Source organism: Eulemur rufifrons, chromosome 7 (genome assembly GCF_041146395.1).
Source record: "Eulemur rufifrons isolate Redbay chromosome 7, OSU_ERuf_1, whole genome shotgun sequence".
NCBI classification, from domain to species: domain Eukaryota; kingdom Metazoa; phylum Chordata; class Mammalia; order Primates; family Lemuridae; genus Eulemur; species Eulemur rufifrons.
The window spans coordinates 187,109,251-187,135,326 of record NC_090989.1 but is presented as its reverse complement, the minus strand read 5'-3'; the positions used below and the strand labels follow the sequence as shown (position 1 = coordinate 187,135,326).

Sequence of the window (26,076 nt, the reverse complement as noted above, 5' to 3'; positions counted from 1 at the left end):
GATCATTAATGCTCCTGGGGCACTGTGCAGAGGGGGGAAAAACAGCCCTTTTGCAGCAAGTCCATTTGGCACTCGCCCAGTCCACAGCGAACAGGCTCCTAGATCTCTCTGTTCTAGTCCTTACTAAATTCCTGCAAATGGCTCCTTGACAGTCCTGGGGTCTGTATTCTTGCAGAGCCTAGCTGGCTTCAGTGCACCTTCTCAGCAACCTCTGATGATGAGCTAAACCCCTCTGGGCCTCAGTTTCCTTATCTAAAAGTGAAAAAAAGAGCTCCCAGTCCCTTTCCAGGCCAAAAATTTTGTAACTCCAGAGTGAAATGCTCACTGACTGTCAATCCATGTTCGAGAGGAAAGACTGTTGATGCAAGCACACTGTGCATCCTCTGGGTGAGAACAAAGGCAACATCAAGGTCACAGTCCTAGCTTCTCAAGGCTGAGCAACTGGCTTAGGTTTGGCTGAATGAAAGTTGGTTGCTCTTCATAGGGGACAGTCATAAATAAAAGTGTGTCCTTCATTCACCAAAAGACTCCTTTCAGCATCTGTACACCCACTGAAATATACCACCACCACCAAGGATGATAATGGCTAACTTAACTGAGTGCTGAAGTGCTAAGCCCTTTGTATACACCATCTCATTTAATTATCACAGCTGCCTCGGGGGGCTAGATGCTGCTATTGTTTCCTCAATTTTCCAGTGAGGTGCGGATACCAACTCAAAGTTAATTAGTGTGCCCAAGAGCACACAACTAGTAAGTGGTAGAGCTGGGATTTGAACCTGGATCAGAGGCCAAAGCCTGTACTAATAACCAGCATCCTTAATAAACAGTAGAAGATCCAATCCATAATAGTGATTGGTTTCACCACGACATGGGTACACTAAAAGCCCAGAGCCCACCGCTGTACAACATATCCACGTAACAAAACTGTACTTGTACTCCCCTAAATATATTGAAATTAAAAAAAAACTGACGTTTGGCCTTCAAGGCCCTTTGTTGACAAGGATTCTTGGCAATTTCCCCATTCTCTGGGAACTCTCTGTGCTAGGAAATCTCTCTTTCCTAGTAGAAAAACAAACGATGGCTCAAGAGCAGACAATGGGTGCATTTGACTTCATAAGGATGAGAAAAGTTGGGGACCCTCTAAGCTCTGTGACTATTTGTGTATGTGACTCATAGTGAGTCCCTTAGCCTGTCTGAGGTTGGTTGATGACCTCTAAGGCTGCTCCAGTTTTTGGAGTTTATGTTCTCTGTTGAAGATCTTTTCATGACTTTATAGTTGCTAGGGATTCCCACCCCGCTCACCCCTGGAGGCCAGGGCAGTGGAGATAGTGTGTATGCCATTTTAAATCATTTTTCATTTTGTAAAAAGGTCCCTTGCATCTCTTAGAGTCTATGAAATTGTTTCAAAACGTCTAAGTGTGATTACGCACCCCGAAGCCAAATGATATAAAATGCCCCCACTGTTGCAGATTTGAGAAGTAAATACGCAGTAAAAACTTTTCAGCATGCTGCTGCTACGACACAGTACTAAATCACTTCTGTACCGTTCAGTTCAGCAAGGCGAGCTTCTTCTCAACTCTCTCCCCTTCTCTAGGCTTTCTGAGTTGAACGCATTGGTTAATCTACAAAGCGATGATCTTTCTCCTGATTGCTGCAGTCCCAAGAGGTAAAAAATATCTGCCCTTTCATCTCTACCCACCACATTCTTTCTCTAAGCCTGTAATTGGATCTAAATGGAAAATAAACCCTTTGCAGGCCAAGGAAGTTGGCACTAGAGGGTGACAAGAAGAAAATGTTCCACCTCTAATCTGGATAATCATACTCCCCTATGAAAAGGAAAATAAAAACAAGGCTTCCTCCAAGCAGTGGCCCAGACCTGTGGTGAGGAGCGGGGGTTTCCATATACCTCATCTCACTTCACATGTTAACCATCAACCAGCTTAGATTCAAAATACCCAGAAATCATTTTACTTTCCAGAGGACAATGGAACTCCACCTTCTTAGCCCTGAACTCTTCTACCTCGACAGAATTTGGGGAGGCAGTGAGATACCCAAATATCACAGTGCTACAGCAAGATAAAAAATAATAATGCATGAAATGTATCCTACACAAACACTACTGTCTTAGCTGGACAGATATTCTCAGTGGTTCACTCATAGTTGAGTCCTGCCGTGTGTGCCATGGCGTGCTATGTTGGAACAGAGATGAGCAAGAAAGGTTGGCTCTTAGGAGTTCAGAAAAATGTGTAGAGAAAGACAAGCACAGCATGCAAAACTCACTACTAGATAGAAATTAGTAGGTATCTTCCAAGGGTCTAACATGTATGGGAATTCCACAGAAGGAGAGATGACTTGATTCTGCAAATAGTCTGGCAAATGCCACGAGGCATGGGACATTCCAGAAAGATGCCAGATTAAGTCTGACTGGGTGTATGCATTCAGAAAGATCCAGTGGATTCCGTGTGGAGGTTTGGGGCAGGTTGACTGTAGAAGAGCACAGTTATAAATCAGACGGGGAATGCTGAGCCTCTAAGCGGCTGGCCTGCATTTTTATTTTGATCTTGACATAGTCTTCCCCACCCCCATTCTACCCTGCAGGTAATGGCAGATGTTTAAGGATTAGTCTTTGCCCTGCAAGACTAAATTCCCTGAGATCAGAGTTTAACAATTACTGCTTTGGGACCCCCTACTGTGGATAGGGGAGGTGTGGGGCCTGTCACTCCCACATTGGAGACAAGGAAACTGAGGCTCAGAAAAGTGACTGGGTCAATTATTAGGCAGTTAAAATGTGGCAGGGCTGGGTCTGAACGCCAAAGGCTTTCCTTATGCTCTGCTGCCTGCTGGAATAACTCTGTTACCCTGGGCCTCAGTTTCCCAATCTGTAAAGCCTAGGTTGTCTCTCTGTCCCCTCCCCATTCACATGTCCTCTAAGTGTCCAGCCTGTACCCTCTCCCAGCTGCACTCAGGTAAGTGCCCAGCGGGTGCTGCAGCTACAGCGGCAAGCCCCTTGTGCAATAGTTTAACTGTGACCTTCTGGGCTCCAGGCCAGTCCTTCTTGAAAAGGAAACGTACAGACCCGAGGGACAGAAATTCGTTTCCTTGTGCTGGAACTGTGGCCACTGCCAACATCACCAACTAAAGACACTGGTTTTATGTGTGTGTGAGAGTGTGTGTATGTGTTGGGGGAAAAACACAAAACAGGATGACAGCAAAAAGGGAGACTCCTTGTGAGTGAACATTACACACCTCCAGTCCTCACCTCAATCACCTGAGGGGCAGGGGGAGGGGAAGCTAGGGTTTCTCACTCAGCAGACCATAAGATTACAAAGAAAAAAAAAAGTTTTATCTTAATTATATTTGAACTAGCATCACCAGAGACCTTTGCAAATACTTTACGCGATTGCTTAGAGAGTGCACGTTGAGGTGTGTGCCTGTTAGCCCAAACACGCATTCCCAACTATTTAGCGTTCCACGCAGTCTGGGATTTGATGAGTTTCCTTCTCATCACCTCTGGGTAGTCTCCAAGACAGATGGGAAGGGGAAGCAGGGAAAAAAAAGAATCTGGATTAAATACAGACAGGTCTCCGCTCACCTTTTTAACTCCTGGGTTGAGGTCCTTGGCCACCTTTGCCATCTTCTCCTGGGGCTCCGGGCTGCTCAGGCAGGGACCGCGGGGACTGAATGGCCAGGTTCGCACGCAGGCGGGGGCAGCTCTGCGCGCAGCCGGCGCAGCCGGGCCGCTTTAATTGGAGAGCGGGACTCCCTCTAAAAGCTCTCCAGCCAATCCGCTGGGGCGCTCGCGCGCGGCCAGCCAATCCCAGCACGCGGCTGTCCCCTCCCTCTGGGTGGCCTCTGCCGGGAGGCAGCGAGCGGAGCCCTGACGTCAGTGCGGCCCGGCCCGCCCGGGAGGCTCCTGTCCCCACGCCCTTCTCCTTTAAAGGACAACGCGCCGAGGGTGGGGCGGGCGCGCGGCCCCGCGATCCATTCAGGTCAAAAGGGAGAATGATCAAACGGGAGGGCCGAGGTATTTTTAGTGAGCCGGCTCCAAAAATAAATGCTGAGCTGTGTTCCCCTGCCCACCCTCCTGCCCTGCTGGGGGTGCGGGCAGGGGCGGCGGGGCAGGTGGTTTGCAGGAGCCCTGCTCCCCTGGCTGGCTTCCCCAAACCTGGGCGCGTTCCCCAGTCACCAGAGAGCAGACAAGATTCCAGTGCGTCATGATTTTTTTTTTTTAAAAAAACTTAACATTTGCAAAGTATTAAGCTGCTTTCTCATAACTTGCTTTAACATAAATCCTCCCTCTTCTGCGAAGAAGAGAACTCTCTCCTCATTTTATAGATGCTCCTGTGGACGCATTTTCTCTGTCATTATTATTATGAATGACTCCACGCTGAAAGAAGACGAAATGATCGGATAGGGCAACTGGCCCACCTGAGAGAGAGAGACTAAGAACGCACCTGGGGAGAAGGGGCACAGGGTTAGAAACTATAAAGTAGGAAATTAGTAATTTTTAGACAGATGGGGTCGGGAAGGCCTGGATAAGCAAGATTCCATCTGATTTTGCACATCCTTCGAATGCAGTGTCCTCGCAACATCTAACAGCACCACTGTCATCGGGCACAAGTGGCCAGGCCAGATCCCCCACCCCCATGCCTTGCTGCTTGCCTGTGAAGCCGCGTGTCTCTAGTGAGACAGCTCCACAGCCGTGGATTCCCAGAAGCATTTTAGGCCCCTGCCCTGACGGAGGATTAAACACAAGCCCTTTTTATCCTGAAGGGAATACTACTGTGTCTGTTGTGAGGTTTTCGTCCTGCACCCACGGTCCCACGGCGGCAGTGCTCCCTGCCAGAAACGGGGACTCCCGTGGGCTAAAATAGAACTCAGTTGCGCGGAGACTGCAGAGTGGTCTCAAAGGACACCGTCTGGGACAGATTTGGCAGGCCTGAGGGGCTGCAGGTCACACTCTGGGGTTTTCTCTCTTATTGGAGAATTTTTTCTCCTTAAAGCCTCCTCCAATTCAGTTCTCATCATCTCCAGTGATCTGAAATCTCGACCAGGGATTCCGAATTGTGGTTCCTTTTCGTACATTCCTGCCAAGGGCTTTCCATTTGTGGCTTGCCTTTTCCAAGATGCCGGATGGCCTATTTCTTCTTTCATGGATTTCTGCTCTAACTGACCTCTGTCTTGCTTGATCCCAGCTATAGCCTCAAACACCTGGCATGCAGTGGAGGCTCAGCACACATTCCGCGCATGAATGGAGGTTGGGTTCTGGCTTTTATATATTTATTGATACATAACGATTGCACATGTGATTATTTTGATACATGTATACAATGTGTAATGATCACATTAGGATTTCTATCACCTTGAACATTTATCATTTTTTTGTGTTGGAAACATTTCAAATCTTCTCTCTTAGCTATTTTGAAATATACAATATATTGTTTTTAACTGTAGTCACGCTACTGTGCTATGGAATACTAGAACTTATTCCTTCTCTCTAATTGAATGTTTGTTCCCATTAATCAACCTCTCTTCATACCCCACGTCACCCTCCCAGTCTCTGGTAACCACCTTCTACTTTCTACCTGCAGGCAGTGAGCGGGCAAGGTGAGAACAGGGAGGGATGGTGCAATGGCACACCCAGCCTGGTTTGTCCAAACTTCCAAGGTGGGCTGCATGTTAAACCAGCGTGTAAATAAACAGTAGCCAACAGAAGCCTGGCCTGGGACAGGAGGTTTCCACATGAATAGTCCTTTCAGTAGTAAATCCTAGGAACAATAGTGCGATACTGGGATGTCATGCCAGAAGCTTTTAAATTTCAGAGCTGTGGGAACAGAAGCCAGGAGTATAACAAAGGCGAGCCTTATCCCTTTCATACTAGGCAAAAAGCCTACCCAGTGAAGTCACTTCCCATTCCCCTCCCAGCCACCCTCCTTGCCCCATCTTGAAACATCATTGTTCCACAGAATAATGCTAATTTTATTAACTTTCACACTGTTTAGCTCCAACCACAAGACTCCTTTTCTTTCTCCTTGTTTTTACCCTTGGATCTAGGTACAATTGGGGAGGCAGATTAGTGTGACTCTCAGAATGTGAGAATCAGGAGCTGCTGCTTGGGGTGGCCCGTTCCCTCCTTTCTGGAAAAAGACTCTTTGCTGTAGGCAGAGAAGTGATCTCTGCTCTCTGCTGGAACTTGTTGTCTCCGCAGCTGAGGATGCTCACTCTGATCCTTTACACCCTGCTCTCAACCCACTTGTTCCAGGGACCTGTAGTTAGAGACCTGGCCAGACACCTGGCCAGACAAGTACAACTTGGGACTGTGCAGGAAAACGGGGGAAACGTGGCCATGGCACCTGAGCTCTGCAGTCCTCATCACTTCTCTTTGGAAGGAAATGAGGTGTCTTTTTTCCAGGTTGGAAGAGTAGAGTGATCTGATTTCCACAAGATTCATTGCTTTGTAGCTACTGGGGCTTATTAGAAGCATTCATTCACCCATCAGGGAGTTTTGGGGCACCTGCCTTAAGCCAAGCCCTGTGAAAGGTGCGGGGGACACCCAGGTAAATCAAACAATCCTTCCTCTTGGAGAATGTCTTGGTCTAATAATTAACATTGAGGCTCTCTGGTCTACCAAGCTCTTACCTTATTTGAACTTCAAGACAACCACTCTCAGAGAAAATGGAAATTCTGAACAGTCTAGAGCTTTATCCAAGGTCATACAGCTAGTGCGTGGCAGAGCTGAAATTCAAGTTCAGGGTTTCTAACTTCAGATTGTGTCCTTCCAGCTGTACCACACTGCCTCCCAGAACGACTGCAAAGGACTGTTTATAGGCAAAGAGTAAGCACTTGGAGTAAGAGGATGCTGTTATCATCATCACTGGGTTTGTCCTACCTAGGATTTTTGACTCTGAGTCATGTGCTCTTTTGACCATTCATAAATTAGTTAATTAAATGAGCAAACATTGGGTTGGGAGCTGCTATGGGTTAGGTCCTGAGCTGAAGATGCAGCCGTGAATAGGCAGAAAGGTCTCTGTTCTCACACAGCTTCTAGTCTAGGGGCGGTGGGAGAAAGGCACTGAACGGGTGAGCAGATAACTAGGTGAGGTAGTTGAGGATGGCAGGCACTGCCGGGGAGGAATCCGTGAGGAGAGACTTCCTGGATGAGGTCCCTTTAGATCAGGTGGTCCAGGAAGGCCAGCTGAGCAGGTGGCATGTGAGCTGAAACCTAAAGAAAGAGAATGAGTCAGCTGTAAGTAAAGTCGCTGAGGAAAGAACATTCCAGGAGGATAGAGTCATGAGTGCAAAGACCCTGAGGTGGGCACGGGCTCGGTGTGTCTGAGGTCAGTATGTGGGGACAGGGAGAATGGCATGAGGGGACCTGGGTGAGTTAGGCAGAGGGTGGATCACGCTGGGCCCTGTAAGCCACTCTAAGGAGTTTAAATTCTCTTCTGAGACAGTGGGATATTTGACATGTGACGTATTTGACAGTGCTTTCCAACTGGAACCTAATGTGAGCCATGTATGTAATTTTATAATTTCTAATAACCACATTAAAAAAAGCAAAAAGAAACAGGTGGGATATTTATTATATATTCTATGAACCAAAATGTTGGCATTTCCACCTGTGATTGATATAAACAATTGTTGAGATGGTTTACATTTTGTGTGTGTATGTGTGTGTGCTTCATGTTTGAAATCTGATGTGTGTTTTGTACTTACGACACGTCACCATTCAGATTAGCCACCTTGCAGAAGCATAATAGCCAACATGGGCTAGTGGCTACCACATTGGACAGGGCAGTTACAGAGCGTTTGAAGCAGGGAAATAGTGGTGTCTGATTTACTATGTAACTCACAGCAAGGACATCACTAGATACTAATAGAAAGCTAACTGGTAACTAAACTCGTGTCACATTGGGGGAAAGAGGGAGGGGCTGGAAACCAGTAACTGATTGATCTACTATGGTTTACTATGTGTTTAAAACACTGTGTTGGGAGGGACAAGTGATTTGCCTAGAGTCACAAAGCTAGAAAGGGGCAGAGCAAGACCTTGAACCCAGATCTTTTGATTTCATGCCAAATACTTTCATAAATCTGTAATAATCATGGCTCACAATGATGTTTTTATTGTTACAATGTAGCAAGCATGGCCCAAAACGTTTCAATGTGCAAACATGAGTGATGGCTTCTTTTTGGTTATGATTTTTTTCTTACACATTGTATTCATTAAAAGTACCTAACAATAAGGGTTGGTAGATATAAATAATCCATAGGCCACATAGTATATTTTAATTAACTGATATAAATATACATGAACCCTTAATATATTTTAATTTGGATCAACTTGGACCACCATTTGTACCATATATATGTGAATTGTTCACAACTTAAATTTTTTTGGTTTCTTTCCTGTCATTTTCATGGTAATTTTAATTTTAAAATAACTATCTAATCTTCTCCAGATTTTTGGACGGCCTCCTAGATCCAGAAAGGCTTTGCCTATAAAGCTAAAACATCTGGATAAAAACAAAATGTGATTGTTGGACCCAAAGCAGTGTCTTGCCCCACAGTAGGGGCAGGAACGCTGTAAGGAGAATGTGCCCACTATACAGGAACAGTGGACCGGGCATCGGAGGCCTGCGCTTGGATCCTGGCTCTGCTAAAAACAATGAGGCTGCCCATCATCCTGCAGCTCAAATGTATGATAATTTCCTGGGAGCCAGTGATAAACTTGCCCTGGACGTCAGCTGCACAGCCTCCTGCTAGTGCAGTGGAGCCACTCCCCGAGCCACTCCCTCTGTGACAGGTCATCACGGAAGTGGAAAGAGCACAACATTTAGCCTTAGAAAATCTGTGCGTGTGTTTCAGCCCCATCACACGGTGAGCTGGATGATTCAGGCAAGATATTATACTTCAGAGTTTCTGAGCCTCTGAGAAATGGAGATAGTGATCTGATCTTTGTTTCCCCTGGTTGCAAAGTGTGTCCACGTGCTCGTCTGTATCTGGAACAGGCAGAATTCTAAGATGAATACCCCGACCTGAGCCCTTGAACCCCTCCCCATGCCTGTAACTTGCTCCTAACCGACCGAACACAGCAAAGGTGTTGGGATATCACTCGCAGGGTTATGGCAAAGGTGAAGGGATTTTGCAGATGTAATTAAGGTCCCTAGTAAGTTCATCAAAAGGGAAGTTTTCCTGTGGGGGCTGACTTAGACGAGCCCCTTAAAAGACAGTCTAGAAGTGAGAGACAGAAGTCGTCTCTCCTTTTGTCCTGGGGCCTTGAAGAAACAGGAGCCATGAAGTCTGCCTTCTGCAGGGAAGTGAATTCTGCCAACCGCCACGTGAACTTGGAAGAAGACCTGAGCGTCAGAGGAGACCTCATACCTGGCTGCCACCTGGGTTACAGCCCTGTGAGCCCCTGAGTGGAGAACGCAGCTAAGCCGGGGCTGAACTCCCAACCCATGGAAGTGACGAACAAGAGTAGAAAGAGTATCATTTTAAGCTGGGAGCTTTGTGGTATTTTGTTACACAGCACAGGAAACCAATACTATCACCCCACAATTCTTGGATCTGTTTTAAAAAATTAATTCTGTGCTACTTCTTGGAGTAAAAGAATCGGGTAACTCCTTTTAAATGATAGACTGGTGCTCTCGATTCTTACAGCTGCCTGGGGCAGCAAGTCCCATGAATTGAGTGCTCCTTTTTAAAGCATTTGCTCTCGCGCTGGCATCAAGAAGAGGATTCTGGTTATGGTCCTGGAGGATTGACGATATGACAAAGTTAATTTAACCGGTTGTGATGCTTCTGACACATTCAGCCTGTCCGTCCTCTCGGCGTGTGCGTGCGTGAGCAAGTCTCTGTCATCCTGTTTCCGGCAGCAGGACCGGAGCAACCCCGCTCGGGGTAGCTGGAAGGAAGTGAACACACGCCTGGTATTTCCTACGTGCCACAAGTGTTTTATGAGATTATTCCTTAAATGACCCTAAGGGACACATGTTGTTATTCCTATTTACAGAGGAGAAACTGAAGCTCCCAAACTGGGCCTCACAGCTAATTGGGATCCAAACCCAGCCCGGGACCACTTAGCAGACCCCTGGCTTCAGATGAGGACCTAGCCTGGGTGAGGGCAGGGAGACTGGACCCCCAGCCTCTGGGAATTGTCCTGGATGTTCTCTGTGCCCTGCAGGTTGCGCTCTCCTCCTCCTGCTCTGTGCCTGGAGGCTGACCCTTGGGATCCAGCCATGGGCCCCTCCACCATCTTCCCTCTGGGCTATGCCAGCCAGTGGCCCCCGTGGGAGATCACAGGTGGGAGCATTTATTCTCCCCACTGCCTGCCTCCCTGTTGGGCTGGGTGGGTTTTGGAGATGGCTGCATCGTCTGCCTATAGCCACACAGCCCCCACTGGTCTGAGGACAGCTCTTTCGCTTGGTCTCTTCAGGTCCCGGGTGCTTCCCCCTTCTTCAGGGGTTCCTTGAAAGCTGTCTTCTCCTTTCTAAATAGCCCCTTTGTCAGACCCCTTCAGCCACCCCTTGAGTAGTCCAACCAGATCACTGACCCACGGGGGAGCAGAAGTGAGTGTCAGAGGTGCTGCTGGGGGAGCCTTTGCTGGCTGCCTCAGAGGTAGACTTCCCTGGAGGTTGCCTTTGCATTCTCTTTGTCTGCTGGTATGTGCATTAATTAAAAGGACTTGAGGCTTGGGAATTAATCAGAATAGGAAAACCAGTTCGACCTCCTGGGAAAGCAAGGCAGACGCTGTGGGGGCCTTCTCTTAGGTTGGTCTGCTGGCTGTGCTGGGTCATGAGGACACTGACCGTGTTCTCCTTCGGCCCCGACAGTGACTTTAGGCACTGAAGCTCCCGTCCCTCGGTCTGCTCATCTCTAAAAGTGGGGCTTATTCAAGTATGGGAAGGTCCTTATTAAAGGAACATGAAGGACATGAGAGGCATTTAGTCACCACCACCGTTTCCATGGGGGCATGGAACACAGCAGCAGGGCATCTCTCATTGGGCAGTAAGGTGACAGTGGGCAGACACTTCCTGGGAGAGGTTTCCTTCTCTTTCCACTTTGCCTTTCTCCCTGGGCTGAGAACTAACCTGATCCCAGGCCATCCGGCTTCTCACACCCAGGAAAGCCTGCACATAGAATTGGCATACACGTTGGGGATGTAAGGAAAATAATTGTTATTTAAATAATTGTTAATAAACATTGCTTCTAAGAAAACAGGGCTTACTGTGAGGAGAGGATGTGGGCTGTATGCCGAGGCATGGTTTGAGCCCCAGTGGCCCTCCCACGTGGGAAGCATCCCTGGGCCACGGACCAAGTCACATCCGTCTCATCTTGACTCTTTGGGGACTAGGCTTGGGTGTGAGGCAGGGGGAACCTCGAGCGATTTGCTGGCTGGACCCTCTTACTGAGCTTGAATTGCTGTACTTTGCTGACCTTCATGGAGCTGGCAGCCAAGACGCGGTGAAGCACTTGTCAGGTTCCGTGTGGCCCGCCGGGGTGCAGTGTGGGGATGGCTCACCGAGGGGAAGGCGAGTGGGGCAGGATTCAGGGCAGTGCTGCAGTTTCAGGTTCTTAGTCCAAGAATCATTCTGATCCTTGGGAGAAAGGGAGGGGCGGACTAGCTTGATGAGCAGAAAAGGGATAATATGGCTGCAGCAGGGAGTGGGACACAAAGGACGAGGACACTAGGTCAGAGTGGGATGCTTGGGCCACTCAATCATGGAGGAAAGGCAAGAGTCGGGGAGGAAATGGCTCAATTCAGATATCACCTCCTGCACAACTGAGCCTGACTTTGGCCAGGGTCAAGAAGTGGCCAGGTTGTGGATTTACAGTGGCCTGTCAAAGAGGGGACTGTCCAGCTTTCAAGGGGCACGCTCAGGATAATTGGTACCAAGTGCCATTTCTGAGCTACCACCAATGTGACCTTGCCAGGCTCTAGCCACTGAAATTTCCCTGAATCCTCCCAACACTCTCCTGAGGCAAGAGGTCTTATCCCCACTTTGCAGAAGGGCAAACTGAGCCCTGGGGACATTAAGTAATTTTCCCAAGGTCACATAGGTGGTTGCAAAGCCTGAAGTTGAACCCACATGTGTTACACTCCAAAGTTAATGCTGACAAAAACTACAGAACTAAAACACGGGCCAGGTGCGGTGGCTCACGCCTGTAATCCTAGCACTCTGGGAGGCTGAGGCGGGAGTATCGCTCAAGGTCAGGAGTTTGAGACCAGCCTGAGCAAGAGCGAGACCCCGTCTCTACTAAAAAAAAAAAAAAAAAACAACTAAAACACAAGCAACCATTTCTTGGGTGTCCACCATGTGCCAAGCTACACTATGCCATGGGGCCTGGACTCCTGGCATAGAAATAAAGACCACTCTCTCTCCTCTCTCCCTACCACTTGACACCTGGGGGCTAGTTGTAGGTGACCCTCAACAACGTAATTAGGGGGACTATTTAGAATAAAGTTCCATTTTAGAATAATGTTCTACACACCAGATAATGGGGGAAACTGGGCCTGTTCAGCCCATCAGGGAATCTCTAAGCCATGAAGTGGGGAGGGAGGTGTTGTAGCACCTATTTCCCAGGAGAACTGAAGAGACAGAGGGAAGATAAAGATCGGTATAAAGCACCATTAGCATCTTTTCCCATGATCACATTTTCCATCGTGTTTGCCATGTTGGCACTTTAATTTTCCAAAGCCTCCTGAAACCGTGTTACCTGGTAACATCTCCCCATGGGATACGGAAATCACTTTGTTCTCCAGGGAAAAGAAATGGTGAAGATGTTTCTGCATGTTACCTGCTTCTGAGGCCCTGTGGGTGAGCCTGCATCACTGTGACTGGAAACCATTTCCGTGGCTTGGGTTCAAGGCCAGAGTCGGGCTCAGTTGTGCAGGAGGTGATGTCTGAATTGATCCATTTCCTTCCCGACTCTTGCCTTTCCTCCATGATTGAGTGACCGGCCTGATCATTCCACTCTGACCTGGTGTCCTCGTCCTTTGTGTCCTACTCCACGCTGCAGCCATATTATCCCTTTTCTGCTCATCAAAACTTACTATCCTAAGTCCTGCCCTGACGGTCCCCTGTCCAGCCCTCCCTCACTCGGTTCGGCAGCACACCGTTGAGAAAAGAGTGAGGTTTTCAAGTCAGGCATATCTGAGCTTGAACCTGGCTCTACCATTTGGTAGCTACGTGGCCATGGGCAAGTTAGTGTCTCTCTCGTGTTGTTTTGGCTGTAAAAGGGAAGTGATGAGCCCTCCGTCAAGGGGGAGGGACCCAGCTGGAGGGAGGGAATGCGTGTACAGCGCCCAGCCCGCTGCTTGGCACAGGGTAACACCTGCAGTTTCCTCCCTCCCCCAAGATTCCCCTCTTCCTAATGTCCACCCAATTTTTCCTTGTGTATCACGTGGAGTTTCAGCATAACGGTTTCCATATTGCTTCCTCTGTTCCCAGGGAGATGAGACCGTCTCATCAGACTGAACCTGCAGAGATTCTTCTACATGCATGCCTGCAAGGGGTAGTGGCCGGGTGCAGGCAAGAGTAAACCTCCTCAGATGGTTCGTGAGCATCTACCCAAAGCAAACAGAAGGCCTCAGCAGTATCCCACCCCCACTGCCGTGGCACCCCAACAGGATGTGCTGCCCTCTGCTTGGATGCTTTCTGTGTCAAAGAGCTCATTCTCTCACCAGACAGTTCCGAGTGTTTTGGGGTACAGCTCTAGTTGTTAGAATGTTCTTTACCTTGGGCTGACATCTGCCTTCCTGGCACTGTTACCCATCTGTGCTTTTCCAGCCTGTGGGATCTATTTGAAGGGCCCTTGCTTTCCCACATAATGACAATTAATCTATGAGAAAACTATGATCATGTGCTTAACAGGTCTTCTCCAGGCTTTAGGCACTCTTCTATGCCACTTAAGTTCTATTCCACCATTATATTCCACTCTGTGGCTGTGGTCCTTTCCCGTATCTCAGTGGGCTGTGGTACAAACTGTAGAGGGGTGAGAACACCTGCTTTGGAGTCAGACAAATTTGGTCACATCGCTGGCTGGCCACTTACTGTGAGCCTCAATGCACCTGTCTGGAAGATGGAGGCAGTGCTGCCAGTCGCACGGCACTGCCACGCAGATTAAACGACCAGGGGTCTGTAAAGCATGTGGTCTAGTGCCCGGCATGGAGAACGGGCTTGGGACCCCGTAGCTGTGTCATTACTATTTGCTAATTTCCAGGTAGGTAGTCATCATGTTTGGTTCTCTTAGAAAATCTTCCCAGTGACCCTTAAGGTTTTAGTCAGCCTGGATTTGGAAGTCCTTTCTTCCCTCATTGCAGGAAAATGACATTAAATATATGTTCCACTTATGTCATTACAATCACAGATTTTTAGGAGGAGAATTGGATAGTCAACATACTGTTCAGTGGTCATTTTAAGTATGTTCGCTCAAGGCAGGTTATAATTTAAAAACATGATGTGGGTCTTCTGTGGCTAACCATGCACGTCCTAAGAGGCCCTCTGGGAATGCAGTGGAATGTCCAGGCAGCCATGGCAGAATTCCAAAGCTTCTGAGGGATGAGTGTGTCCGTGGCTGATGAACAAGGTATGAAGACACCAAATCCCCCTGACGAAGCCCAGCGATGCCGTGCCGCTGGTCAGCCTTTCTGGAAAGACTGGATGAGCTCACCCAGGAGAAAGGGGTGGGTGGTAGATTGCAGGAAAGATTCTTAGTTATCAGAAGTTAGGCAGTGAAGGATCCAGGCCTTCCTGTTGATTTCCCCAGTTGTTCTCACAGCCCAAGACACATGGCTTGGCCATGATGTCATCTGACCAGGATAGACACGCTGAGGCCAGAAGCTGTCAAACAGATCCTGGATTACGATGGAGGGTGGGAGGGCTGTGCAATGCGAGGGCCACATGAGTGTGCAGTGAGTAATGCTTTGCACCAGGGCATTATCACCATCCCATCACTGATGGGAAACAGACAAAAAAAAGAATTGAATTCTTCAAGATATTCAAAAATAGTTACTATTATCTATGCCCCCCCAAACCTTACTGTTTCCAAGATAAGATCCAGTATTTAGCAGTTCCACCTGTTCTCATGCTAGCAAAGTACTTTCATATAATCCTATTGAATGCAGATGGCCAACTTCAATCATGTAGTTCATTCATTCATTCATGGAATCACTCCATTGGTCATTCTGTCATTCCATTTGTCCATTGGTCATTCAGTCTTTCAGTCAAAATAACTATTGCACGTCTCTTTCTGTACCAAGAGTTATGCTGGGTGCTGGGAACGCAGCAGTGAAAAAAGACACACACACGAGACCCACTGTCCCAGGGAGACAGTTGTTAAACAAGACTACAACCAAAGGTGATGAATGGGGACACTATGACAGGAAAAGGATGGGCCCTGAGGCAAAAGGAGTTGAATTTGGCCAGAGCTTACAGCTTTCCATCACCAAAAGCATCAGATTCCAGTGGCTTAACTTCTAGGGCATCTGCATAAATAACTCTAGGCTCTCCTCTATTGGAAAGAGTAAGAGCTGACATTTGTGGAGCTCTTGCCATGTGGCCAGGCACTGAGCCAAGCCCTTTGCAAAGACAGTCACACTTAATCCTCTCAATAATCCTATGAGTTAGAGACTCTAAATAGCCCCATTTCACAGATGAGGAAGCTGAAGCTCAAAGAGTGTAGGTGACTTGTCTGTAGTCATGTGCAGCCAAGTGGCAGAACCAGCAGCCGAACCCTGGTCTGTCTGATTCCAGAGCTCATGATAATAACAATGAATGCTTTTCCTCCCCATGCCCAGGAACTAGAAAACCTATGACAAAAGTCGCTGAGAAATCAGGGCAAGGAGAGTCTCTGGCTGGACCTTCCCCATTTACTCCCAAAGAGCTGGAAGCCCTGAAGTGAGACTCAGAGCCCGGGGGAATGAGACCAAGAACTTGGGGTGACCAGGTCAGAGAGCCTCTTGAGGTGAGCTGTGCTCCTGTATCCCAGAGGCATGAGAAAGCTTTGCGGGAAGTTGCTTGTGAGAGTAGAAAGACCTTAGGCACTCCAGCCCAGAAATGAACCAATCTTACACTCACACGTGCATTTTGAATGTAGCTAGAATAACATAAACAGAATTAGAAACCTAATGTCCACATGACATCTTTATTTGGTTCTAAAGCAATCCATTACACCCGCTCTTTTCCTTTTCAATGATAAAAAAAAATAAAGTGAGTCAGTCATTTTTGTAAAAATAGGTTCTGTATTTCAAAAGAAAATAAATCGTTTTCTCAAAGAACACAGCCTTCTCTCTATTTTTTCTCACTCCTGTGTTCCCGCCCCCCGGCTCAGTGATGTGTGCCTTCTGCCCACATGTTAGATCATTTTGAACTAATTTGGAAATCTTCACGTTTAATTTAGAAGTGATTCATCTACAAATTGAGTAGTACCTAAGTTTGGCCAGAGATGGGGACAGTTGCTAATGCTGTTGATTCAGGCTTGCCAGGAAGTGACCGGCCTTCTATCTTCTGAGGTGTCCCTGCGTTGCTGGGATGACTCAGGCGGAGTCTGTACAGCCGTGAATGCCATGGCAAGCTTCCTTGGCGGCGTCTCTTGGTGTCCCTGTGCGGTTTGGGATGGCTCTGTGCTCGCGGGCGTTGCTGACACAGTGCTGCATATTCTAACGGAGGCGTGAGCGATGAATGTTTCCTGTATCTCCCGCCAGTTCTACTTGCTCGTTCTGCAGTTACTGCACGCTTGGTCCATACGTTGTCGCCTTTCCCAAAGGGATTCTTTGACCCAGTATCTCAGGTATCATTAAAGATGACTCCCTGCCTTCCAGACTCAAGAACAGTGAGCCTGAGAGTCCAACCAGTCTGCCTCCATGTCATACCGCTACACACTACTGCCTCCTCTTGACAACAACTAGTACTGCTCTAGTGGAATACAACTACCGCCACTACCACTTGTGTTAATACTAATAAGCAATATTCTGGAACACTTACCACGTTGAAGGCACTTGATTTTCTTTCTTTCTTTTTTTCCCCCCTCTATTAAACAGAACATGCCATGGGTCAAGGTCTTTGTATGCTGTATCTCAATTAATCTTCATACCAGTTATGTGTGGTAGGTGCTGTTTGGATCCCTATTTGGTTTAAGAAGAAACTGAGGCTCAAATATGCAAAGTACTTCACCTAAGGTCTCATTGGCAGTCAGCTGCAGAGGCGTTACACAACCCAACTCAGCTGGCACAGGAACATCACTACTTTTTACCTTCACGATCTTTCTCACCACCTCCTGTCATCTGTGCTGTTAACAGCACGTGCCTGGCACACCCCACACTCCCATGAACAAGGCTGCAAGAGCGGACAAATCATTTTGAGCATGTGGTCCTTTTAACCTACTGATATTTCAACTGCACTCCGCATCATCCATCAAAGCAAATCCCACGAGGGAAAAGAGAAATCCCAGCATTAGCATGGACTCCGAAGGATGAGTTTTGCAAGCTCCTGGTCTCCTCTGGGGTGGATACTTTTCTTATAAATCTCCAGATGTGAGAGTCATTCTCTAAGTGGTTCTTCCCTTTGCTACATGATTTCATTTCTCTACTGTACAATGTTTCATTTCTTTTAGTGAGAACCCTAGTTTTCTAGAACTAGTCTGAGGGCATTTACAACGTTTTGTGCAAACTTCATTTCTTTAAGTTGAACAACTCTAACCTCTGCCTGGTTGTACATTTGGAAATCGGAAATTATTTCATGGCTTCTAATTGCAAGGAGCCTCCAGTGAGTGGTGACTACCAGTGTCACCTTTAGACCCAGGCAAGAGTGGCTCCAGTGCTGGGGACCCCACTCTGGCCCTCCTCTGGCCATCTACTCCTCTGGGCCAGGCTTTAAGTACCTGGACCCCAGAATTCCTTGTTTGAAGGGTCTTAATCCCACTTCCAGAGCAGAGTGGGCCTCTTCTCTGGGTCCATTCTCCTCCAAGATGGACCTTGTAACAGTCTACCGCTTGGCCCAAGAAATGACCAAGAGCCGGGTGTTAATAGGGTGTGAATGGAGTTTCAGCATCTGCATGAATGTGAGCAAGACCCTTGAGGTGTGGGCTGGAGCTAGGATTGGGAAGAGGAGTTGGAGACAGACCAGGTCCAGAGAAGAGCCCAAGAAATTGGAATTCAAATCCGACCTTCCAAGTTGTTTCGAAAACATTTGTCATGGTAGGAGGACAGAATATATTTTTATTAAATGGTGTATTAGCTTGATTTATGACTGTTACATATTTAGATATACACTGTGTAGGCCCCATTTGTACCCTTTTGCTCTGCATCCACCAAGTGGTAGGGATGTGGGCTGTTGGCTACCACTAGGGCGACCAGCTGTCCTGGTTTATCTGGGACTAAGGGGTTTCCTGAGGAAGCAGGATTCACAAGGCTGACAGAGAAAGTCCCAGGCAAACCAGAGATAGTTGAGTAGGTCACTCTAGGTAACCCACCATCTATAATATTAGTGACTGCTATTGATTTGTATAACTATGCATAACTTAGAATCCTTCTTGCTGGGGAGAAAAGGGGACTTTTATTTATGGTTTCACCATAATAGGCTACTAGAAATTCTGTTTAATGATAGTTCTGTTCTCAGAGTCAGGAGATAATTAAAGGTCATTTAGCCGTGGGCAGCCTCCTGTCTTCAGGGCAGGATGAAGACCATTAGCAGTGGCCTTTGTGAAATTGCCACCAAAGTCAACCATGAGCTTTCATCGACCACTGGAAGAAGAAGTCTCTTCAAAAGTCAAAATAAATATCTATACCCTGGACTGTCTTATTTCTCTAAGAACAAGGAGGCTGGGGATGGTCACGTGTGACATTATTCCTATCAGTACCCAGTTCAGACTGCTACGATTATCTAAAGTGACACCTTTCCAGAGAGCTTACAGACAACTCAGAGCTGTGGATATTGTGAGGTATTTGATAACTGAAAAAAGATTGGGTGAAAACATCTTTAACCAGACAACTCTCTAGGCCAAATTGAGAAAAAAGCAAAGTTCTTCTCCACCTGTGCTGCTGATTCTACTTTTGCCACCAACTTGTTTCCTGAGCTCTTAGGAAAAAGATGTTCATTCCCTCACTCATTAATTCACTCACTCATTCATTTAGTCACTCATTTGTTCACTCACTCATTTGTTTGCTCACTCATTTGTTCACTCACTCACTCATTCCCTCACTCATTAATTCACTCACTCATTAATTTAGTCACTCATTTGTTCATGCACTCATTTGTTCACTCACTCACTCATTCCTTCACTAATTAATTCACTCACTCATTTGTTCACTCACTCACTCATTCACTCACTCATTCATTTATTCACTCACTCATTCATTTAGTCACTCATTTGTTCACTCACTCATTCATTCTTTCTTTCGTTCAGCATATTGGGCCAAGAGTAGTAACATTCCAAGCAAAAAGAACTGCAAGAGCAAAGGTCTGGGGGCCACATACTCACCTGAGGGCCCAGAAGCAGACCAGAGGGGTGGGCTAGGGGGTGGGAGAGCAGGGAAGTGGAACCAGATGAGGCTTGAGAGGGGGGCAGGAGCCAGATTGATAGGACCCTGATGGACCAGAGTGAGACTTTGGATTTTATTAAGCGTAACAGAAAGGCAGTGTGGAAGGCTGAATAACAGTCTCCAAGAGGGATCTGTGTCCCTGGAACCTAATGTGACAAAAAACGGGCTTTGCAGATGTGAATAAGTTGAGCATCTTGAGATGAGGAGATTGTCTGGGGGGGCCCTAAATGTAATCACATGTATCCCTGCAGGAGGGCGTGGGGGGTGTCAGTGCGGTCAGGGGAAGACAAGGCAATGCAACCACGGGGCAGAGATGGGAGCGATGTGGCCACAAGCCGAGGAATGCCGGCTACTTCTAGAAGCTAGGAAAGGCAAGGAACAGATTCCCTCTTGCCTCTCCAGAAGGAGCATGTCCCTGCGAACAGGTTGATTTCAGCCCGGCGTTATGGATTTCGGACTTCAGGCGCCGAACTGGTACACCACACATTTCTGTTGGTTTAAACCATCATGCATGTGGTAGTTTGTTACAGCAGTCAAAGGAAACTGGCACAGGCAGTTCTTAGCTTCAGGCTGGGGTATGACATGGTCTGATTTGTATCTTTCAATGAGCACTTTGAGAGCTTTGTGGGGCAGGGACCAGAGAAGACAGGCATGGAAGCAGAGAGACCGCCCTGGAGGATCTTGCCGGCACACAGACGGGACACGGCGTGGCTGTGGAGGTGGAGAGAAGTGGAGTATCCAAGATTTTCTCTGGAGGGAAAAAGAATCACCTTACTTGCTGGTGATTGCCACTGGGGAAAAGCAGGCTCTGAAAAGCCATCTTTAGCTTAGTCTGAGTGTAAGTGTGCTTTTTCATCTCAGGAAAAGAAAAAAAATACTTGTATATTTTTAAAAAGAAGCACAGGTTAAGCCAGTGGTGGGATTTTAGGCTCTGTTCTCCTCCAGATGTGGAGGAGGTGCTCAGTGGGGTGTGAGGTTGTGGAGTTTCCCTAGAACATCCTGTTATGCTCCTTAGCTGGTCACCTGCTCTGTTTAGAAGCTGTCACAAATCCTTTTTCAGAAGTAGAGAGATTGCAAATCAACTGATGATATTGTCCATGTGCTCTCAAAGGGGATGTTTGTGACACTCCTGGGGGAGGCATATGAAAGATGGAGTTTAAATGGTGCAACATTGACATTCTTAGGCTACTTCTGTGGTTTCCTGTACTGGTTATGAAACTTTACTATGTTTCTGATTAATCTGGCGAGCTTAGGAAGTATGCAGATTGGAGGAAGGTAGCTCCGGAGACTCTGACTGAGTAGGTTGGGACAGTGATTCTCAGACTTTAAAGCCATCAGCCGGGGGCTAGTTCAATGCAGGCTGGGATTTGGTGGCGCTGAGTGGAGCCCTAAGTCTGCATCTCTGGCGAGCTCCCAGGCGGTGCTCACGCTGCTGGTGTCTGGACGACACTTGGAGTAGCGAAAGAGCAGTGAAATTCGCAGGGATCGTTCTTAGAGCTCTAAGCCCCCGTGTGGCAGGGATGAGCCTGTCTCCGAGGTGGATGTGATACCGCATGTCCCAGGAAACAAAGGCAGCCCCAGACACGCTGCCAAGCCCTCTGTGCGATGGCCCAGCTGTGGTCCTGGTGCAGCAGGTCCTTTTCCTCTCTAAACCAGTGACACTGCATTCCCCACTGCTGAGCTCAGAAATGTCTCTGTGCCAAACCCAACAGAGGCAGCTTCCCAGACTGGGTCACGAGGCTGCGCTTTGCCAGGCTTGCTCCTGCCGAGGTGCCAGTCATGGGCTAGACGACTTCCTCAGCCCAGCGGCGTCTGTCCTGCTCAGAACCCACGAGGGCTGCACAGCAGTCAGCACGCTGTGTCTAGCACACAGTCCTGGCCACGCTCCTCCCCCACCCCGGCCCTGGCCTGGCCCATGGCCCTTGGGGAAGGTGCAAGTTCACTGGCCTGCCCACCAAGCCCCACGTCCACCCCGGCCTTCACCACCCGCAGTCCACCCATATGGAACCACATGCCCGGGACTCACTGTTAACCCGAAACCATCCTCATACTGTGGGGAAGGACACATGGTGAGGAGAGAGGAACAAGGTTGGAGAGGCAGTGCAACCTAGTGGCTAGGAGCACAGGCTGTGGTCTCAAGCCCTCGCTTGGTCACACCTCCGCTGTGTGACCTTGAACTGTCCCTGGGCCTCAGTTTTCTCGTCTGTAAAATGGGGGAAATAAAACCTTTCTCTCGGTGCTGTTGAAAGGAGTCAATGAGATCATGTATCGAAAGGGCTTAGCTTTGCAGCGGGCACGGAATAAGCCTGAGATTAACAGTTGGTGTCCGTCACTCCCTTCCCCTCTCCCTTCTCCACCTCCTTCCTTGCTCTTGTCCTCAGGATCGCGGGGCCTTCACAGAAGTGCAATTACTGGCATTGTCTCTCAGTGAAGTTCCACAGGACTGGGAAGAATTGATTATAATCCAGAGACCGTTTTTGATACTTGGGTTTTGAACTGTCTACTCAGCTACATTATCAGGAGCACTTGAAAAGGAAATGAATGAAAACAGTCATCATTCTGGCTATTAGTCCGTACTTGGACCAAACAGGAATCTCTAGGTCCACACATTTCCCCTGTAAAGCTTTGTTTCCTTGGAGACCAACACTGACACAATCTGGTTTCAGCATCAACAGCATGGGAAGGCGGGCAGGTAAGGACAGCGGAAGCCCTTTATAAACCCAGCGTCGGGGGCCACAGCCAACAGCTTCCTTCCTAGAGTGGGAAGGGCCGCTTTGCTGTAGGGGATGGGGGACATTTCAGGGTCACTCCTTTAGATTAAATATTAGTAGTCAGCAACTGACATTCCAGATAACCACATCTGGAATGTAATGTCAGTGCAGACAAAGTCCAGAGATGAGTATTTGCTAAGGTCCAGCCACCTCCACTGCCATTCAGACAAGCATTTGTCTGCGGGTCACACTAAGCAAAAGAGACACAGGCCTTTGCTAGGGTCATTCATCCACTAAACAAATGTTTCCAAGGACCTAGTGTGTGTCAACCACTGTTCTAGATGCTGGCGATGTAGCAGTGAGGGAAACACGTAAAAATCCTTGTCTTCCTGGAGCCCACCTTCTAGTTGGGTACATTGACAGGTCTATAAACTGTCCGCTTGCCTCAGCCTGAATTCAGAGACATCAAATATTCCAGGTCTTGGGGTTTGGTGGGGGAAGGAAACTTACACATCATTTCTACTGTTGGTTCATTATCCTTAGGGTCACACACTTTTTTGAGAGCTTTATAGAAGCTGTGAACCCTCGGTTGAGCTATGCAAACTTTCACCTTCAATTTCAGAGGGTTCATCCTCCCCACCGCCCGAGGTTGGAACCTCTGATCTGGTTCTACCATCTTGGGAATGTTCCTCAGTGTCCTTGCAGAGAGGGACTTAGTGCAAGACATGGATATTTTTAAAGATGGGGAACTTGCTCCCTCCCAGACAACCCACTTCATCCCAGAGCTTTGGCTACAGACTGTCCCAGTTTCTTTTTCGACTCCGTTCCTGGTCGCTCTCTCACCCCTGAGGCTGCGATCTGGTGCGAATGTCTGGCGTCCTACTCACTGGCGTTTCCATTCTTCTTGAAGGTACAGAGAGAAGTGCCTGCTTCTCCCACCCTCCTAGGTGCTGAGGCTCTTACAGGCTTGGTGACTATTCTGTCCCTGAAAGGGCAAGATCTCAGCACCCTTTCTCCTCCCTGCCTCTCTGTAAAGACACTGTCCTGACACAAGCCCCCTCAATCTCCTCACCCTCTGTTTACCTTCTTATCTGAAAATATCAGTGGATTTGCGAATGAGCCAAAGGAAACAGAGACATGTTTTCAAGGCTGGCGACTTGCTTTTTGAGCCTGCCAGAATTTATAAAGCTTAAATGACTTCTCTGTTCCTTATGTCACATGGAAGGAAAAAGAAAACTCTTACCTTCAGTTGGGTGGAACAGCCTTGTCCACGAGGCACTCCCACCCTCTGCGGAAAGCCAGTTTTTCTTTTAAGCTGAAGTCCAGGCCAGGTGAAATCCTCCGAAAGGAGAGGGCAGAGGCCAGACCGTGAGAGCTCTTTACGGAGGGAAGGCTGGTGCAGATATATCACAGCCCCTGAAGGGGCTGATGTTCAGCCCAAGTCTGCTGCGGACTTGGAAGTAACGGGGTCTTGTAATCCACCAGACAGGAGCTCTGCGATGTTTAAAAGCACAGGCCCCGCCGGAGTGGAGAGGTTGTATTTATTCATAAAATCGGCCGAGCCGCAAGGTGGCGGGGGCTGGGGGGCTGGGGTGAAAGGATTTAATTTTCTTCAGCCCACCTCCAGCTGTTTCCGAACACCCACAGCTGGCTGTTGTGGGCCTGCTGCGGACTGGGGAGTCCCGTAGGAGCGAGCTGCTCACATCTCGGCTAAGGAGGAGTAGTGTTTGCTGTCACAGGTCCTCAACGTCACGGAATTAGAGGAACAATGATTCTTAGTTCATACACGCACTGGAAAGTTCATATTTAACAATGTAACGAACACTCATGATCTTGAATTTTAAACAAAACCTGGGACTTGGACAGTAACCCGCATGTCAGCCTAGGGTCCCGCTCCCCTCATCCCCGCCGCCCCCCTCAGGGGTGGTCACCGTCCTGAATCCCTCGACCGTCGCCCCCTTTACTTCTTAGATTATTTCACTGCACCTGTCCATATTCATAAATATATGTGCATATGATAAAAGGCGATTATACTTTACGTGATTTTAGGGACTGAATGTGTCTACTTAACACGTTGTGGAGAGGCTCCCTCGTGCTGCGGTGCAGGGCGCTCACACAGGCGCTCACCGCAGTCTGCGCAGACCCCCTGCGCCCGGGGATGCCGTGCCCTGGGAATAGCCCACAGCTGGTCATTCGCTCTCCCTCTGTGGGCTGTAGGGACGTCGCCAGACTTTTGCTCTTGTTAACAGTGCAGCCTTGAGTGTTCTTGTGTGTCTCAGTTTTCCAAAGTGGTTGCAACAATTTGCATGATTAACGGAAACATACAAGAGACTCTTACATTGGGTCCAATGTTTGGAATCGTCAGATTTAATTTTTTTTCATCGAGCTAATGGACATAAGAAACAAGTGTTCTTTCATTGTGGTCTTGATTTGCATTTCCTTGACAGCTAACGATATGGACTCTCTCTCTCTCCCCCCTGTTTCCTCTTTTGTGAATCATCTGTTTGTTTCTTTTGCTCCCTTTTTCCTATTGAATTGTTGTACCTTTTTTTAATTACTGATTTTTTTTAAATGGGGTTCTTCATATGTTCTTGTTACTAATCCAGAAAGAGAATTAATATCTACATTTTACCCATGGAGAAGCTGAGTGTCCTAGAGGCTAAGTGACTTGCTCGAGTCACGAGGCCATACACGGAGGGGCAGCATTTGGTCCCAGCCCTGTTTTACTTGGTGTGTATCCAAAATGCCTGGTCCATGCTGTCTTCCTCCTGAGAATTCTGTGGACCTACAGCGTGAGGTCTGGTTCTTGTCCCCGTTACACCACGGATGGGCTGCAGAGGGTGGGATTGGTGCCCACGTTTTTGGCCTTCAGTTTCCTCATCTGTATAATGACAGATGTTTTTCTGGTGAAGCTCTGAAGACCTCTCTCCAGCTTTTCTGATTCTTCCTGCTACTAAGTATCAAAGTGGCTGATGTGCTGGGGGAGGGAATTGTCCCCATCAGCCCCTGGTCCCTCTTGTCCAGTGCACAGTGTGGTGTGCGTGCTCTTGGACGATCAGGTCTCAGCCAGAAGCTCCAAGTGTCTTCCTCGCTTGGGGGTTGGGGGGCCTGGGTGAACAAAGATAGTTCTAGCTTCTCGTTTACTCTTCCTTGTCTATCGTTTGCCATGATACTTGGTTATCATTTTCGGGATACAATAGTTTCCAGGAAGCCATTGATTATGCATAGCAGAAGAGAAAATTAAGGAAAATCAGCAGGATAGCTTTCATTTATTTTGTCCATTCAACAAATAGCTATAAGCACCTACGATGCCTTGGGCACACTGGGCATGTCGTGCTCTTAGGTGTCAGATAGACTTGAGCTGAATGCCTTGCACTAGCTATGGGGACCTTGACCAAGTTCCTTAACCTCTCTGAGCTCCAGTTCTCCCATTATTAATATGGGGACTAATATCCAGGTAGTGGTTTTAAAACATGTCCGCAAATCCTCTCCTCCCATCCAGCAGTAGCATTGATATCTCCTCCCCTGGAAGCAGAGTGGGCCTCTGTGGCCGCTTCAAGGAGCAGGCTGGGTGGAAGTGATGCTGCCTCACTCCCAAGGCCCAGTTAGAGGAGGCCAGGCAGCTTCTGCCCATTGCTCTGGGGACACGCACTCTGGAGCCACTATGTAAGGAGCCCGGGGATGCCGAGACCCCATGTAGGGGGAAAACAGAGAGAGTGCAGGAGGCCCAGGGAGCCCCGTTCTTCCAGGCCCTGCTGCTGGAGTCCTCCCAGCACAGATCCAGACGCACGAGTGGATACACCTTTGAGACAGCCCCGCCCCAGC

At 48.1% G+C, this 26,076-nt stretch overlaps 1 protein-coding gene across 1 annotated transcript in view; it reads right to left on the bottom strand.

Moving 5' to 3' along the window:
* LMCD1 (LIM and cysteine rich domains 1) overlaps positions 1-3,689 on the bottom strand; it is a 60,694-nt gene extending 57,005 nt beyond the window's left edge. The window contains exon 1 of the mRNA XM_069473846.1: positions 3,593-3,689. Coding sequence (XP_069329947.1) covers positions 3,593-3,634 — 42 coding nt within the window. The 5' untranslated portion in view covers positions 3,635-3,689. The remainder of the gene's footprint in view (positions 1-3,592) is intronic.
* Between the last annotated feature and the right edge of the window lie 22,387 nt (positions 3,690-26,076).